Source organism: Lissotriton vulgaris, chromosome 2_1 (assembly GCF_964263255.1).
Source record: "Lissotriton vulgaris chromosome 2_1, aLisVul1.2, whole genome shotgun sequence".
NCBI lineage: Eukaryota > Metazoa > Chordata > Amphibia > Caudata > Salamandridae > Lissotriton > Lissotriton vulgaris.
Genome location: NC_141687.1, coordinates 793,911,372 through 793,929,690, shown reverse-complemented (window position 1 = coordinate 793,929,690; position 18,319 = coordinate 793,911,372). Strand labels below are relative to the sequence as shown.

The window sequence follows — 18,319 nt, the reverse complement described above, 5'->3', positions numbered from 1 at the left end:
TTTCAAGAGCTAAAGACTTGTTTTGGGTTGCTGCCAGCAAGATCAATATTCTTAGCAGGCTTTATAAGTGGAGGGTGAGGGTAGTGTTGGTTTTGTTTAAGAGCGGTCAGTCCAGGGGAAAACAGACCTTGTTTTCATGGAGTGGTTCTGAGGGTGCCCAGTGGGGCAGCAGTGTTTGCATCTCAGTGAAGAAGAACAAGACATCTCAGGGACAGGAGACGTGGCAGCAGAGGAGCTTGTCAGCCAGCACAGTGTTGACAGACAAAAAGAAGGCTTTTGTTTTCAGTCTGGCAACATCTTTTTGAGTGGCACAGTACCAGCAACTAACCGCAGCATTGGGGTGCAAAGTAAAGAGTTTTAGGAAGTGATCTAATCATGACTAGAAAGGTTTCAAGAATCTGATATTAACCAATTTTGAGTGACAAATATTAAGACTGTGGCGTGGTCTGTCTCTGTTTCTCTCCTTGTGTCAGTACATGGTTTTGTTCGGGGAGCAGGAATGCAAGTCTTCTTACTGGAAGCTTTGTTTGGCAGAGATTGATCAAAATCCCAGCACGTCGAAGAATGAGCCGAAGGAAGGTCTGGGCTGGGGTATAGTGTAAGAGGGAGATAAAAATATGGCGTAGAATAAAGTTTGAAACCTCAATAACTTGTGGTCAAAATATAAGGAAATACAAAAGTTGTAAATAAGAGCAGGAAAACCTGTTCTGCCAAAAAGTCCATCATTGTGCTAATTCAAAAATATTTAGTGCACATGCTGAAAAAAAGGCAAAGGAGCTGTTTGTGTAAACCGTGGTTTTACTAAAATCAAGCATTGGTTAAGCCAATAGGTCTGGCATTGCCAATGGCTACAGTATTTTTTTGCTGCAGTCCTATGCCTCAAAAAGAAATTATGCCACCACTTAGTGGCCACCATATGCTTGCAGTAGTTTTAACTAAAAGTTAAAGTTGGCCCATGTATTTTATTGTTAGTGTTTGTGCAGGGCACAAACTTAATTCACGGCCTAACCAAGCACTGGTATTGCAGGCAGCTACAAGGGTAAGCATCACTTAAACACTTAAACACTTTCTTACAGCAAATATAAATTAAATAAAAGGAACTGGAAATTAAAGGACAATCTAACTGGGCATCCACATGTAACAGGGTTATCCAAAGTGCATTCTCAATAAAGACTCATTATTTAAAGTTGGTGTAAAAAAAAAATATGCAAAAACACACTTTGAATCAGCTTTATCAAGAACACGAAAGAAATCGATTTTAGGCGGAAATAAACATTGAGCACAAACTTTGAACAGTCACCAAACCCGAAAGGAGCCATTGGGTAAAGTGATCGGACTCATTGCCCTGTGCCATATGAATTGATGGGCAGAAGCAAAATGTAATTTACAATTCAACAGACCAGTGGAAGAAGCCTACTGACCAAAAAGCCATTTCTGTATATATATGTTACATTTGATTTTTTTTTTGTGGAAAACCAATAGTTTGGTGGTACAGCAAGAGCTGTCTCAAAGGTCAGACCTAAAAAGGAGGTCAGTATTAAGATCAGTAATAAGGTTGTGGATGAAAGGATGGTAGAGAATGGCAGTGCCAGCAATTGAAGAGTTGGATGCATTTGAGCTAGAAGTGCAGGCGAATGAACCAGTATTGTAGATAAAAGTGGAGAAATAAGATGAGTAAGTGTTCGAAATGGTGCTGGTTTGGAGAAGTGTTGTTAGCACTTGTTAGTAAGGTGCATGTGGTTGGATTGGTAAGTAAATTCTTTATTGTGTGATTTAAAAAAAACATTGCAATCAAAACATCTTCACAAGCACATAATGTATCAAAACATAAAACTCTGTACTGCAAATGTTACTAACATTTGTACCAATACATTCATAAATATGTCATACAATCAAATATGGACCAGATCATGCAATAAATACTAATTCCAGAAAGAAATCAATTATTTTTAAAAACGTCAATAATTACTATAGAAAGATATTGCATACGTTGCGAGTTAAAGTGCTAACGTGCCATAATTAGTAATTCCATAGCTCAAGGGCAATCATAAAGTGCATCCATTAAGTCTGTCCCAGGGTAGTCTCAGTAATAACATTGCTTAATTATTACCCTAATAGCACATACACTGTCTTGTACTAGTTATCAAACTGTGCAGAAGATTGCTTAGGTTTAAGTGATACAAATTATGCAATAAATAGTAATTCCATTGATTAAACAATTTTTTTTAAAAACATCAACATTTAATATAGCAAGATATTGCACCTATTGCGTGTTAAAGCGCCAACGTGTCACAATTAGTAATTTCATAGATCAAGGACAATAATAAAGTGCATCAAGTATATCTATCCCAAAACCGTTTCAATAAGTTCACTTTGTTCTACAAGGTGTCTAACTGTACAGAGGATCTCTTAAGTTCAAGCAAAACAAATGTAATACATCTGAAATTGACGATAAACATTTTTCAGCTCAATGTAAAATTTGCATTAGCTGGCATAACAGCGGAATCAACTCACCAGATAAGGACCTAACAAGTGCCTGGCGTGCTGATCTAACACCAATCTTCAAAAATAAAGGTTTAAAAAAAATACTCCGAATAATAATCCGTTTAGGACATAAACATACTATATGAACTAATGATTCCTTTGTCCTTCCGCATAATCTGCAGATAGTATCCGTCCACAGCTCTATCCAGTGGCCCATACACTCTCTTGTCGGATTTATTCCCATTTGTAGATTTAACAAGCTATTTTTTATTTTAGCAGAGTAATATGCCGCCAGATAGGGCTGAATATGTAACAATGTTGTTGGGTTGAGCATGTGGTGGTTAAAAATTAGGACTTTGTTTCTGGACTGTATGTTGGCAACATGTGGCACCTGTCATGAGGGATCCAAGTTATGAGCACAACAAATGTAAATGAATATGACATAGTAATGAGGAAGTTAAGCAACTTTTAGCAATTTGCAAGCAAAAGAACTACCGTTTTATTCACCCCTTTTATTTGATTAGTCGAATTTGCAAGGTCCTACGCAAAACAAATCATAGAAGTTCAAATACATTGTTATTCCAACTGAAGAACTATGAAGAGATCCAGCGCCTTCTGTTGACCAAAATAAGTGCAGAAAGTACTGCTCAAGCAGCAGAATAGTTTGGGCTACAGTTCAAATAATGTTCTCCAATAGGACTAGGCGAAGCCCTCGGCTCTCCATTGATACGAGGAGTAACAGCACATCCAGAGAATAAATCTGAGACCCGGTGTGTAGAAATAAACGGAAGACAATTGAAAGTAAGGTAACTTGTTAACACTAGACAAGGCAGACTGGGGATCTGAGGAGTCCTGCAGTAGAGTTTACTAGCAGCCCATGTATTAGAGAGATGTTTGTTTGATAATGGGCTTTCAAAGGTGATTGAGGTTGCCAGCTAAGAGGAACGGTCTGTTTCGTGAGGCAGGGAACAACTATTTTCTTGTCAAGAGCCGGTTATCATACATTGGCATATGAGAGCAGTTTGAGACCAGCTGGCACAAAAAGTGGCTTTCCACTATGGCAGTGCCTTTGAAGTGTCCAGGCCCCCAAAAAGCAAATTTAAATGGACGAGTGGCCCATGCAGATGGTTTACAACAGCTTTTGAGGGATTGTGTTAGGTCTCGTCATAAACATAACAAAGTAAGTAGTGATATTTTTTATTCACAGAACACGCGTCTGCGACATGTTAAGTGTGGTAATCTGCAGTTGGTTAAATTAGCACAGTTTTCAAGTGTAAGTGCTTTCAGTGAATTATCAGAACTATATCGCACCCTGAAATTCATGTTTGTGAATGGCAATAGAAGAGAAAGAAATGTAACATGCTCCCTTTATAAAACAATTTTGGGATGAGCTTCAGATTTTCTGATGAAGTAGTTAGATGCCTAGAGGAGAGAACCACTGTACTTGCTGAAACCTGAACACATTGCACAAATGATGGTGGCTGTTGCTCTGTAGTTTACCATGCTGGACATTCTTGGAAAGACAGGACTGCAGATCTTCTTTCTGGCACATACAGCTCACAGACAAGCAACAATTCAAGAGGTTTACACTTAAATGTATCATTCCTACTGATGTGTGGCTTCCTTATTTTGTGTAGGAAATATATCACAAAATTGCTCAATGTTTGTGCTTGTTTATTTAGGAGTTTTATAAAGCACCACAAATGTTGCCTTGTGGCCATTGCTGTGTGTTGAAGCGTAGAGTGCAGTTTCCTAAGAAAAGCGTAGATCGAGGAGGATATTTTGAAATAGGTTAGGTATCCCTACTTTGTATTACTCTAACAACAATCTCATTGGTGCACATCGTTATATAAATGATTGACTGAAGACTTCAGTCTTTAAGAGTTTTCTGGACTGAATCTGGCTAGAGTCTAATCTTAGTCAGGGGCTTAAGGCATTCCAGAGTTTGGGCCTCCAGGCAACCAGTAACTTGCCTCCATGTTTTTGTTGTTTGACATGTGCGTGTTTGTGAAGGTTTCTAACTGGAGTGTGATGTTGAGCATCTCATGAACATGAAATGCCCTTGCATTAAGTGCAGGCTCAAATTCTATAAAAGCAGACACTTTTCTGTTTTCTCAACAATTAGCATTCACAAGCAAACGTTTACCTACTTTGAAAACTTTCAAAAGACTGGAACTTGTGCTGATCTAACAAATCTCATCCACCTCCAGTATGCACAAAGGGCATGTTTTCATATACAGTTAGACAACGCGCTCCGTGAGGCCCCGAGAAATTGACATAATAACTGTATGGTCATTTCGCAAGGAGGACTCATAAATGGAGTTCAGTAGGTGACCTCAAAAGTGAAGCTGGTATACAAGACATTGGCTATCTGAGGTCTTCCATAACGCTGTGTCCAATACGGGTGCTTTGACAAAGTGCTTTTTGGCCCTGACGAATTTGCCTAAATTACTGCGGCAAAGAAACATGTTGGCATTTGAAAAGGTATGCATGAATGGCAACCTATTCATTTTAATTTGATAAAAATACTCAGTAAATAATAAAGGATTGCTTTGTGAGTGTTTTTTCAATTTTAATATCACACTTGGTTACATTGTGGGATGTGACCTATTCTACTTCACTGCACTTGATTCTTACAATTTTTTGTTTGGACACACTTCTTTCTTTTCATATTGACAAAATGACCACCAATGATGATAAAGGTGGGCACAACTGGTGAGTACCAAGCAGCTATGCCATTGGTGGTGCGCACGTAAGGGGTCATTTTGTCTTTTCACATTTTTGTATTATTTCTCACGGTTTGTGATTGCGGGGTTTATATTAGGCCAGTTTGAAGAAACTTTTTTACTGGAGGACTGTCTTCTGTAAAAATTGTTTTTAAAGAAAGGCGACTACACGTTGTGTGACTACTTAAAAAAATATATATAAAAAAGAGTAGTATAACTTAGCAAAGGGCAGTAATTCACACACAGTGATGAAAGTTGGAAAGTTAATAAAAAGCGCCTTAGAAACCTAGTTTTGTTGTGTTGATGCCATGAATGCAGTCCTGTCTTTTTAGTGTTATTGGAAAAAAAGATTTTTCTTTGTGACAGCATTTTTTTGACTACTTAACGTCATAATCATGTGGTGCATACAATCTGACAAAAAAATCTTTGAGGATTTGTAGTACCGCAGCATACAATGCTTGTGTAGTCAATTAAAATATTTGGACATTTTGAACTATGGGGAAGTCATGTGCAACTTTGCATAGTGATCACAATTGCCGTCTTGTTCTCAAGTGAGTATAGAGAGCTTTTATTTAGTTTTTGATCTCTCCCGAGGACTTTTTTGTTAAAGGGCATCAGATACTTGTGCACTTTTAATAGAATTGTGGGGTAATTATGGTGTCAGTACCAATGATGGTTGATGTAATTGAAATGCTGTATCAACAATATGAGCTTCAAGTACCGCCCAGCATTTTTGTTAGTTCCTCTTACTTTAATTGTAAATGCCAACTTTTATTTGGTAAATACGCTTAGTAGTCTCTCTTTTTGGACTTTTGTATCCTCCCACGAGGCCTGCCCCTGTTAGATGTGCTCTTACTCTTCAGGTTATGTTGGACACTTTGAGAGCTCATATTTTGTTTGCCTGCCTCTGCTCATGTTTAATGTTTATGTTTTGTTTACTTTATGCTCCAGTTTGTTCCTTTTGTGTTCACACACTCTTTTTGTTTGTTGCAGAGTGCACAGGTTTATCTTTGACTGATGCTCGCTCTCCGCCCCGTTATTTTCAGGACAGCAGAAGTGAAAAGTGCTAGCAATGTGGATAGTGCTTTACTGTATTTCAAGCCCCCAAAGCAAGGAGAGAGCTGACAACCTGTATCCCTCCATTATGCAACAAGGTTAGACTTGAAGCATTTCAGGGAAGTCACCATATTGGCTTTCTCAGGTGCACAGCAGGAAATAGCGTACAGTGGCAGGGTGTTTTCAATGTGTGTACTGAATACCGATAGCACGTTTGTGTTATCAGGTGAGACTCTTTTGTGAGGCGGCAAAGGGGTGAGACTGTACTGCTGTGTTGGCGTAATATTATGTATACTGGGTCACTTGGGAGTTTGTGAAGTGTACGATTGTTTGATTCATTTTTGTAACGCCAACCTTTCTGAATGCGAGCATGTACTCAATAATAATTATTCAGACTTTTAACACTCCTCTCCCATGGCTACATAAATAAAGAATCCTACTTCTTTTTTTTAATTCATTTTATTAACAACACAGAAAAGGTGGTGGTCATCACAGTCAAGGTACATAATAGTCACATGTGCATCTTGGGAAATCACAAAGCATACAAGGCATTTACGCTATAAGAATATTCGTTACAGTGCATCACAGTACATTTCACAGTACGAGCGGTTCGTGAACCGGGGCAATTTGGGGGGGCTCACATATGTTGCCTCTATACTCGTTCCAGTTGGACCACACTTCAATCCATTTCCAGGGGCATCCATGTGCCACGTACACTGTTTTCTCCTGGGGCATGCACCAGTCAATATCCGTCTTCCAGGAGCCCAATCTCGGAGGCACCGCTGCCCCCCACAACCTAGCTATGTTCCGTTTTGCGATTGCAAATCCCAACGTCGCCCATAGCCTCCCTCGAGGTGGCAGATCTGTGGGTTCCCAAATGTTCAGCAGGCACCTCTTTGCTTCCAGTCGCAGCTCCACCCCCACACCTCTTGCATACAGCGAGTCACCCAGTTCCAAAAATACTGAAGCACAGGGCATTCCCACAGTATATGGAAGTAGGTCCCTACCTCCCCACACCCCCTCCTACAAAGCCCATCCTCACTACGGTCCATCCGCTGCAGTCTAGTCCCGGAGACACATACTCGGTGGAGAATTTTTAGCTGGATCAATCTGAGTCTAGCCGATATGGCTACTTCCTTAGGGGAAGCAAGCGCATTCCTCCACTCTTGCTCATCTATTTCTAAACCGTCAGCCTCCCACTTCCCTTTGAGGGGCAGCAACAGGTCTGGAGAGTTGTTAATAATGTTTTTGTACTTGAGTGATCTGGCATGTTCAGGGAGGTGGCCATCTAGGAGTCTATCCTCCAAGGGGGAGGAGTCTGGGGGCTGGGTCCCTGAGGGGATGTTCGTCTGAAGGGAGTGTCTGACCTGCAGATATCGGAAATGCTCTGTGTGCGCTAGTTCGTGAGTGCGTTGGAGTGAGGCAAAGGACACTACTCCATCCGGGCTCCATAAGTCTTTAATGCGAGAAATTCCAATGAGGTCCCAGTTACGATACCCTTTAGTGCGACCCAGGGTGCCCAGCTTCTGAGACCCACAGCGGGGTAGCCATCGTAAGGGTGTTGGCCCATCCCAGTTTGCACTGTACAATGTGCAATAGCTGAACCGAGTGCTGCGTGGGCCTAGTGAGTGGGTACCTACCAGGCCTAGAGTAGAGCGCCGCCTCAAAGTTCCCGCCCGGCAAGAGCCATGGCTCCATCCCATATCCAGGGTCATTCCCGTCGCAGTATGTGCCCTGATTGATGGCCGAGAGATGTGCAGCCCAATAAGTAATCCTACTTCTTAATCCCACAGCTGTTAGGCAAATCCCAAACATAATCACTCCTATTTGTTAGGCGTGTAAGCAGGACCCACCCTGGATAGGGAACACCCGGTCTCTTTAGCTACGTCTGGCCAAGACACAATGTGAAAGGAGACCCGTTTTCTAATTTCCTCAAGGTAAGAGCTTTCGGAAATCATAGTGTGTACTTAGTGTGGGCAGATTTCTTGCTCTGGTAGCTCCTAAACATCTTCAACACTTGGAGCGTATTTTGTTAGGTGAGCAACACACTGCCTCAGTGGCTGCCTTGCTGTGCATATTGTTCCTTCTTTACTAAGACTTAAGCGCCAGGACGCCCTTTGTTAACTGCGCGCTGTAAAAATGTGAGATGTATTTAGGGGTGAGTGTTTCTTTATGCTGTGCAGCCTTGGCTTTAAGTTGCGCCTGAAGCGGTACAAAAGGGGGTGGTGATGGACGGACCATCTGAATCAATCAAACACTCACACCCAGTCAAGTTAAGTTGCGCCTGGGCACAAGCAATCTAGGGATATTGTGCAGTCAGACGGTTTAAGGTTAATTATGTTTTTCATTTGCCGCTGGTCATTGGGTTTACGAACAAAATGCGCTCAGCTCAGAAAACCATACTAGTTTTTTTTTTTACAGTTTTATATAGCCGAACTTGACCTGCAGGAATTAAAGTGCAATACATGAGCACCAGTTACATAACAAAAGGTCACATTTTTTGCAAAGGAAGATTAAGTGATGTGCCCAAAATCTCAGGCTCCCTAGTTCTGAAGTCAGCAGTTCCGACCGTAGCGCCACACTCCTTCCAGTAGCAGATATCGGTGGCCTCGGGTTTTATCTTGTGCCGCAAGGATTTGTTTTAATCTCAGCATCAGCAATTGACCCTAAATCGTGAAATTTTGTCTGTTATGAATTGTAAAAATATATGTGATCTAAAATATATCAGTGCTGTCTAGTGCTGCTCCCCACCCAACTCCTCCTCATATCCTTTCCTCTGCAATACTTTACAAAAATGAGACTTGAAGTCGGTGATTATATGCTGCCAGACTCACCTAGAGGTGAGCTGACTGCCTGGGGATGTCAGCTAGCAGTCCTGTCAAGTTTCACGCACCAGGTGTGACACTCACGCATTTCAGTGCGGTGTTCCGCAACACCGCACTGAAATGCATTGTCACGCATTTTGCCGACTTTGTCAGCTCGCGCCACCAGCGGCGCCTATGCACTGCTCCTGCTGCTCTCCGAGTCCGAGAGCGTGCTGCAGCCTGTGCCAGCACTGAGCTGCTGTCTAGTTCATTATTAATTTCAATTCATGCATTCTTATCGCTGCTCTCGGCTCGTGGGCTGAGTGAGAGCGCGGCTACAAAGTAACATATAAACAATCTGTGCTGGCTCCAGGCTGGCGCTGTAATTTCCTGCGGTTTAAATTTGACAGACACGTCACACCCGAGGCAGGAAGTAGTGTAGCACACTACTGTGAGGCAGAATGGCGGGCAACTCAAATCGAGTACGGAGTAGGAGTTGGTCATGGTTGGCGTGCTGCACTGTCTCGTGTGCAGCTGAACGCCGACCACATATAAAACTGCGTTGGCCCAGAGGCGACCCCGGTGGGGACTGTCAGTGACCCCCCATGGCTCGCTTACTCGCTGCCGGCGCCCGCCGCACCGCAACAGGAGGTATTAATGATCGCGGGCGGCGCAAACTAAACTGAGGCCAAGTCGGGGTACGATTCACAGCAGCCACTGGGTCGGAGAAGACTGATGCAGTCCTGTCCCCTGCAGAGTGCTGCAGCTGAGCCGTGCGGCCGCAGCGGGAGTTCCCCGTGCGTCCCGCGGCCTCCGGACGGACCGGGAAACTTCTTTAGACTCAACCTCCAAGTAAGTTATAGTTATTTTACTAACTACATCAATGCCTCATCTGAAAAATAAATTATTTCACTAAATGGCGTCATCTGCAGGGCTGCTCACTCTCATCATCCTTCCCAGTGAGCATCCTGCCGGTTAAATCTGCAGTCTGTCAGCGCCGGATCATTGTAATTATAACAGTAAATGCAGGCGGGCCCGGCCGCAGGGCTTAATATCTGTCTGACTTTCTCCGATCTGATAGAGGGCACCAGTAAAACATGTTTAAGAAAAAACAATGAAACCTTTTAAACTAAACCCGTTATATAGGGTGCTTTTGTTTACTTACCAAATTTTGACCTGGAAGCGGTATATTGTTAAAAACAAACACAGTTCACGCATTAGTAGTGTGGACACGCTGTGTGCAGTTCTCTGCATTGTTTTGCTTAATGAGTGAAAACATATTATTATGGACACCGAAAGCACATCTTGAGATGTCAGACTCCTAGAGGTGGTTCTGGTTTCCCTTAACCGCAACTTTAGAAACTATATTAAGTGAAACACTGAAAGGAAACCCGAAGTTTTCTAAGAATGTGCATTCATGTTTTGCCTTGCCCCGAACGCTACTTCAAAGAATAACTGCTACATTTTAGCCATTAAAGTGCTGATTATATTATGGAAGGCGCTTCGTCCAACATTTGGTTTAGGTTAATTATAACAGAATAAAACTGCAAACATTTCCGTTCCAACATGGTGTCTGTTTGTGTGCATTGCCACTTGAGCTCAACTGTCTTACCCGGAATTACGTTGACAGTTGACTTATGTTTATTTTTTTTTTCTTATTGTCATGGTATTGTGAAGTGTGTGTTTTAAAACTCTGCCCCTCAGTCCACAACCATGGCTATTCTCCTCTCGTTCCAGACGTAGGTGCTAGTTACATTTTGCAAGTACTTTTTGCTTTAGGAATTTTACGGCTGTAGATTACTAATTGGACGAATAAAAACAACCCTCTCCTGATGCTTGCCCTATGCGGAGTGTCAGTGACTACTGTCCAATCAGGTTACAAGGCCATTTTCTTTATTGCTGGTGCTTTACAGCAATTTTAAGATCCCCTTAGTGTTTATCGTTACTCAAATAGGTGTAATTTCTGATAATTATATGTTTCTCTGGTCTTCATGGCTTGATTTTGCTTGCGATAAAGTGTCACTCATAGTCGTTGAATTGTCACTCATAATTACACTTACAGTATGAAAATGTCACACATGGCACTCTGAAACCTTGGCAGCTATGCAGCTAGTCCCTTGAGACCACTGACACATGCAGCGTTGCTTCAGACAAGCGGGGGGCACTGGGGCAGGGTGGCATGCCCGGCTTGTGTCTCAGACGGCCCTCCCTCCTCAATGGGACAAGAGTAAAATTAAACGAGCCTCTGCCGACTTTTACTGAAACGCTTTGCTGAGGTCACAGAACCCAATTTGTACCCGTTTCTTAAAAGTGCAGACTTAAAACTCGCAGATGGCAACGCTACTCAGTAGGTTAATGCACGTACTGCAAAGACTTGTGTGTATAACGTTGGTATGTGGAGGAAGATTAACCATTAAATGTGAAATAGTACTAGCTAGCAAGCATCTTTAGAAACTTCAGGGTGCTCTGTTCGCAAATGTGCATTAAGAAGTAATTATTTAAATATCTTTTTTTAACACCTGTACAGAGATGTAGTTTATCTCGACGTTACATCCTTTATTCTGCCAAGAGTAGGTTTTCCATAAGAGCTAATCTCACTGTGTTTTCTCCTGGTATCATCTATACCTTCACAAATCAGTGCATTCTGTGAGTTGTAGTCTTCGTTCAGCTGAATTCAACTAATTGGACCAGCACGCCTAGAAAAATGATCTGTAAAATGAAAAGTCCAGGACTGTAAAGTGGTGTCATTGTGGAATCAAGTTCTCCACTCACCCTTTATACTATTTAATTACTATCCACAAAATTCCACAGCACACCATGCCACATATTTCCACTACACAACTCCACACTACACAATCACACACCACACAATTCCATAACAAACAATTTCAATACAACCCATTTCAACATGCTCTTCCACCAAACTGGTCATCTACCCTCCACACTCACAATACGCCCTCTCATCTCGCAATTCAACTGCCCCCTCTCATCCCTCCCTCACCCTCCCCTCTATACACTGCCTGCTGACACATGCTACCTTCCTGTACCTCCTTGCGGTGTGTTCTGGTGGACATCTCGTCTCCCCCTCCCCCTCTCGGTGCCCCTCCAAGCCTTCTCTCTCATACTGTCTCACACCTTTCACGCACTGTTTCTGCTTCTCTCATATTGGTTCACTTCAGCTCTTCGAGCACAGTTTCTTTACTGTGCCTTTTCAAGATTTCCGTCCCTCAAACCCATGCTCTCTTGTGCACATAGTGATACCAAAGAGGATGATGGAAGGAGCGTTTGAGCAAATGAAAACACTCACCCCCAGTCAACTGATCTGGTTTAATCCTCATTCTTTAGCTCACTCCACCACCCTAGTTCAGACATGGCCATATGCAAATCAGTCTGACCCTGTGCCTCATGGGAACAGTCCAGCCCGAACTGCCAAGCCATGTCCTCCCTGGACCGGAAACAACCATCCTGGGACCGGTTTCGGGTTCGGGTTCATAACTCCTGTGCACATAAGCACACCCTCCTTATGAGTCTGAGACCTGCTCTCCCCTTCTTTCTCCTTCTCACACACTCTTTCTGGAGTTCATTCAGCACTTAATGCACAAACTACGTACCCCTCTATATCTTCCTTCCTATCTATTCTGTGCAGCTGTCACACCCATCGATTCACCGTGCCACATAATTCCACCACACAAATACACTACACACCACACCCTTCCACCCCACACAATGTCCACAACTAACCATTCCAATTCAACCCACATAATTCCACATACATCCACTCCACACCAAAACACATTGGTAAAAGACATTGTCAATTACAGTGCCAATAGCTCCAACTCTCGCAAACACTTGTTTAACCTACTTTTATTTGAGGTGACTTTGCATGGTCGCAAAATGCATGCTGCAAAGACCAGTATGCTCATTTGGATGCAATTGTAATATAAAATCCAATCTGAATATATATATATATATATATATATATATATATATATATATATATATATATATATACACACACACACACACACACCCCCTCCCCCCGGGTATTAGAGTTTTTTTCAAGGGAACCCGATTGCTAGGGGAGATTAAGCCGTTTTGCCCAGAATCACAGAATGTGTGGGTCCGGGATTTAAACCCGTCTGCCCAGTTCCATATGGAGTTAATGAATAATTCAGTACTGGATATTGTGGAATGCATTGTATTTTCGCACAGGACTTAATTGTCTGCCTTCTTGTGTGCGCTGGTTAAAGTATAAAACTTCCCAGAATGTACGGGTTCAACTGGTAATATTGTAAGCTAGAATTATCTGTCTTTTGGAGTTGGGATGCGATCATTTTAAAAGATTTTAGATTTGTCATCTGCTCCTAAATAATTTCGAATAAAAAGAACCCTTGCGTGGTGGCACTTTTCCACGTTTATTCTTCTTTAAGGACATTCTGTAAGAACATTAAATTCACCCCCTGACGGATTACTCATAATCAGTGACTCAGTAACTCGTGGGTAGACAAACCCCGTCTTGTTCCAGTACACCGAGCCCTGCTTCGGTGGAAGCTTGAATGGCAGCTGTAACGATTGCATTCAGTTCTCAGAAAAATAATTATACTTGAAAGCAGCCAGAACATTTTAGTTGTTGAAACAAAATGCATCCTAGCTATACATGGTAAGAACTGAGATCTGCTGGCTTTTTGACTCATTTATTTAAAGGTCAAGGCTTACAGTCATTCTTTGCTCATTTTTTCAACGCTAACGCCATCTGTTGTCAAGGGGTTTCCATTTGAAATGAATTACAAAAGCATTACAAGTTGAGTGAGTATATACATATTAGTATCAAGTGGCAGACTTTTAGGAGTCCATTTAACTCTTGCGGCACACATTGGGCCGTATTATGCAGTGTTGTTGTTTGTGCCGGGCACACCTTTTAAAAGGAACATTGACAATGCGCCCTATTGCGACGTATGCACTGCCTCCAGGGCAGCTGCGAACTAGTGCTGCCCGCACATTCAGCTGCTCTGTGTTTTCACAGTGCAGGCAGAACCCGCCTGCACTTCTAAAGGGGATTAGAGTCAATGACTGCCCCCGCCTGCAAGGGGATGTCTGGGGTTGTCCATAGGACCCACGTTCCCCCTCCAGAGGGCTGCTATGGACAGGGGCTTATCCTATGCAAATGAGGGAATTCCTTTGCCTCTGCGCCTTCGCTATATTACAGACACGGGTGCAGAGGCAAAGAAGCTTCTTTGCCTCTGCACCGATGTCTGTAATATGGCGCAGGCGCAGAAGCAACGGAATTCCCTCATTTGCATAGGGCACGCCCCTGTGCAAATGAGGGAATGCCCCCTGAAGGTAGAGCTGGCGCTTTAAGTGCGCCAGCTCTATTGGTAAGACTGAAGGGGACACACAAGTGTCTGCGCCCCCCTTTCGTAATACCAAAGTGCCCCAGGGCACGTGAAGCGGCTCAATCGCCCCTTGCACCCCCAAGGCACTTATTGTAATGCAGCTATATGATTTGTTAGTAGATGGCAAAGTGTTGGGTGTTTTAGCTGCTGGCTTCCGGTTCAGAATTAGTCGGTTATGGGTGATGCCATCACTTAGCTTCTACATTTAATTTAGGCAGTACAGAACTGCAATTTGTTAACTATATCAACAGTACTATTAAAAATGATTTCAAATGAATACTTAGCAGTGTTTGAAATAGGAAAGTTGACTTAATCTACTGTGCTATCTGAAACTCTGGTGGGGTCAACACCTTCAAAAACCTAAATCGTATTTAGTTAATATCCTATCATTAATACTAAAGGTAGTTAGGTGCTTGGAATGGCAAGGTTGTTCAGTTAATACTATCAGGAGGCTTAGAAGTGTAGCAGAATATAGATGAAGAGAAAAATACTTTAACTGATTTATAATTTATAACTAGAAATATTGAGCACGTGCACAGTATGTTGTTCCATGCACACCCTTTCTCTTACATCCTCCAAGTTACAGCCAGAGGCAGAAGTATGTTGAAGTTGCTTTATTTGTTCAGCTGGTTCAGGAGTGTAGCTTTTCCTCGGCCATCTCTAACATTTCTGACTTCAACGGAATGCCAGCTTGATACAAAGGATGCAGAATGGAGGCTACCTTCACACTCCACATTCCCCTACAGGTTTCTTTACATATGACATAATATACATATTCTAGCCAAAGAGCCAGCCGTTGCGGGCTCTACCGGCCATTAAAGGACTGCTCCAGGGTTAAAAGCCCGAGCCGACGGCGAGGACCTTTAATAAGGGACCGGGCCTTTAAAGGCCGCTAGAGCTCACACCAGAGGGTTCTACAGCTATTAGAACATTCCGCCCCTGTAGGGCAGAATGTTCTATTTATAAAACAGAGGCCTCACGGAGAATGAGGGTATTGAAAACCCTCGGGCTCGTGCAGCCTTTTGTTCACAGCAACAACTGTGAACAAACATTAAAATGTTAGAGCTCGGGGTTTCTACCAGCCATTAGAAGCTTGGCGCACTCTATTGTTTTCAATGGAGCTCCCAATGTTCTAATAAGATCCAGAATCACAACATCTCCAAATAATATACATTTCAAGCCACATTTGTAGCTTGCCTCTGCTGGCAAGCAAGGTGTCTTTCCAGCTCTCGTGGTTTATTTTTTATTAGACTGATAGTGAATAACAGAATATAATTCACTATTAGTCTAAAAATAAAATGGACAGAAAATAAGGTGGCTGGAACACCAACGCCCAAAAGAGACAGCTACCCCTGTGTTCGTAGCACTGACTTTGCTACCTCTGAGGTTAGGGGTCGCAAGGGATGTGCCTGGGGTTTCAGGGGAACAAGCCAGAGATCTTATCTGTGAACCCTGGCAACCCTTAAATGACTTCCATACTAGCAAACCCATCAGAAGCGTGACAAAGATACTGCTGCCCTTCTCATCAAAATAGCTGCATTGGCTGTACTACCTTCAAAACAGATATAACATCTATAAAACTGTAAGTACCAGCAGTAATTGGTGCACCAGTATGCATGTATGAGACACTTCTATTTCTAACTTCTAACAATGTGTTGCTCTTCCATTTTTTTCGCTCCTCTGTGGAAATGTCTCCCCTCTATTCTATATCTGATGATTATCTGTGCTGTACCTACTGTAAAGCGATCAGATACCCTGGGGTCTGGCTCCGCTATAGAAAACTTCTTAAATAAATAAATAAAATAAATTATTATACAAAGAACGAAGACCTCGCCAGACTCAAAAGCAAATAATGCAGAAGATAAATGCTTTGAGCCTAGTCGTTTCTATTCACGCACTAAAGATTTGGGATGAAATATCCCTCCATACACAAGCCTTGCACCATCACTTCAGCAGCTCATAAATTAGCTGAAGACTTGCTTCTTTAAAAAGCAGAATATCCTCCAGTAATGACCCTCCTTCCTTGTCACCCCTGTGGACCTAAACCAGCATGCAATTAACGACAAAGCCAATCGGTCTGTTTTATAAGTACAAATGTAAGCCACACCCGTTGGCTTTGCCAATGCTTAATATGTATTTGTTTTGCAACATTCTCACTCCTTTTGTGGTGTTCCCAATGCGAACGTTACCAGTGATCCAACTACAGCGAAGAAATTCAAACAATTTTGCGTCTGTATCAGAAATTACAGGCTCATAGTTTGGTCTCAATTAAACTACTTTGAGTTTAATTAACCCTTTGTTGCTCTTTATTGGATTTGCTGCAAGGGATTGTGAATGCATTTCATTGTCACTCTATCCATACGTGCCTTTCTTTGGTGCTGTGGATCATAACTGTTTCTTCTTGAGGCACTTGGAATTTACCTTAATGCCTAGCACATCCTTACGTACTAACATATGCTAAATAAATCTGATCTGTTTTCAACATGCACCTGCAAATACTTTGCTACGCTTGGCTAAGATGTCCCGGGACTGAATATGTGGTATGAAAAATAATTAATCCAATCCGTTAACACATTACATTTGCAGACATATGATAATTTAGGGTATTTGAAAAAAAAATAGTTTTACTTACCCTCTAGCTTGCAGTGCCAAGGAGTTGATCTACCAGTACTCTTTTCTTTCTCCTTAAGATTTCATGCGAAGTTGAGCGACAGCACATCAATTGTGTTTCCAGTGCTTGGTGACGTACGTGATGAAGGCAGTGGTCCATTCGCCTTACGGCCATGAGTTCAGCTCTTGCCTCCACCGCGTGAGATGTGTGGGGATAATGGAAAAATAGTTTCATTTTCTCAAGCACAGTCCCTAAACGGCAAACTAATGAACTGAAAAATTGCTGAAATTCTTAAGCTACTGAAATGCCAACTCTTTGCAAAGCAGTGAACCCGAGAGATCATTCTTAAGTAAAGTTAGGGCTCTGGATGAGAAGTGAAATTATTAAGAACCCCCAACCCACGTTCCTGACTGTAATATTGTTAAGTTCTTAAAATGGTTATTTTATTGTAAAAAAAAAAAAAATATTATTTTGCTCTTATGGCTGGTTTGCATGTATCTCAAAGTTTGCATAGGTGGAGAAATGCATTTGTTAGACTGCCACAACGATACAGCGCCTATTTGTAGCACTTTCCTGATGACTTTACTCATCTGTACTTATGAGCCGATGGCATCCTGTTTAGACTTCAGTGCATCTGTGCACTGTGTTTTTGTTGTTGATAATACTGACCTGTATGAAGGCAAGCATGTTCCCGGTCTTGATTCAGCTTTAAATGCATTAATTTTCTGTATCCTTCCAGACTGCGGTTTGAACGTTCACAAACAGTGTTCCAAGATGGTGCCTAACGACTGCAAGCCTGACCTGAAGCACGTAAAGAAAGTATATAGCTGTGATCTCACAACCTTAGTGAAGGCGCACAACACTAAGCGACCTATGGTCGTGGATATGTGCATCAGAGAGATTGAATCTAGAGGTAAGGCACACTGGAGTTGATGAAGTTTACTTGGTTATTGAGTTTTTGTAGTGCTATGTGTTGTTAATAACTTTTATTCGGTTTCCAAATTTTAAAGGAACCACAAAAAGTACAAATGAGAATCAACATACATAGTTTAAAAAAGAACAGAAGTTCGTTACAAAAATATAAAAGGATAAATAACTGTAAAAATTATAAAACACTGGAACTACAATTAATCATGATTGCAACGAATTTTTAAACAGATTTTAAGAAACATGGCAATACATTTAGCACTGAATACTGATTCTAAATGTTGTAACGCCAAAAGGGCAGGGCAGCATCTTCTCAAA

The 18,319-nt window shown here is 42.1% G+C and overlaps 1 protein-coding gene across 1 annotated transcript in view; it reads left to right on the top strand.

The window, feature by feature from the left end:
- Positions 1–18,319, top strand: part of CHN1 (chimerin 1) — a 394,531-nt gene that overhangs the window by 314,481 nt on the left and 61,731 nt on the right. Inside the window, exon 9 of the mRNA XM_086956171.1 lies at positions 17,814–17,987. Within this exon, the coding sequence (XP_086812297.1) occupies positions 17,814–17,987 (174 nt within the window). The remainder of the gene's footprint in view (positions 1–17,813; positions 17,988–18,319) is intronic.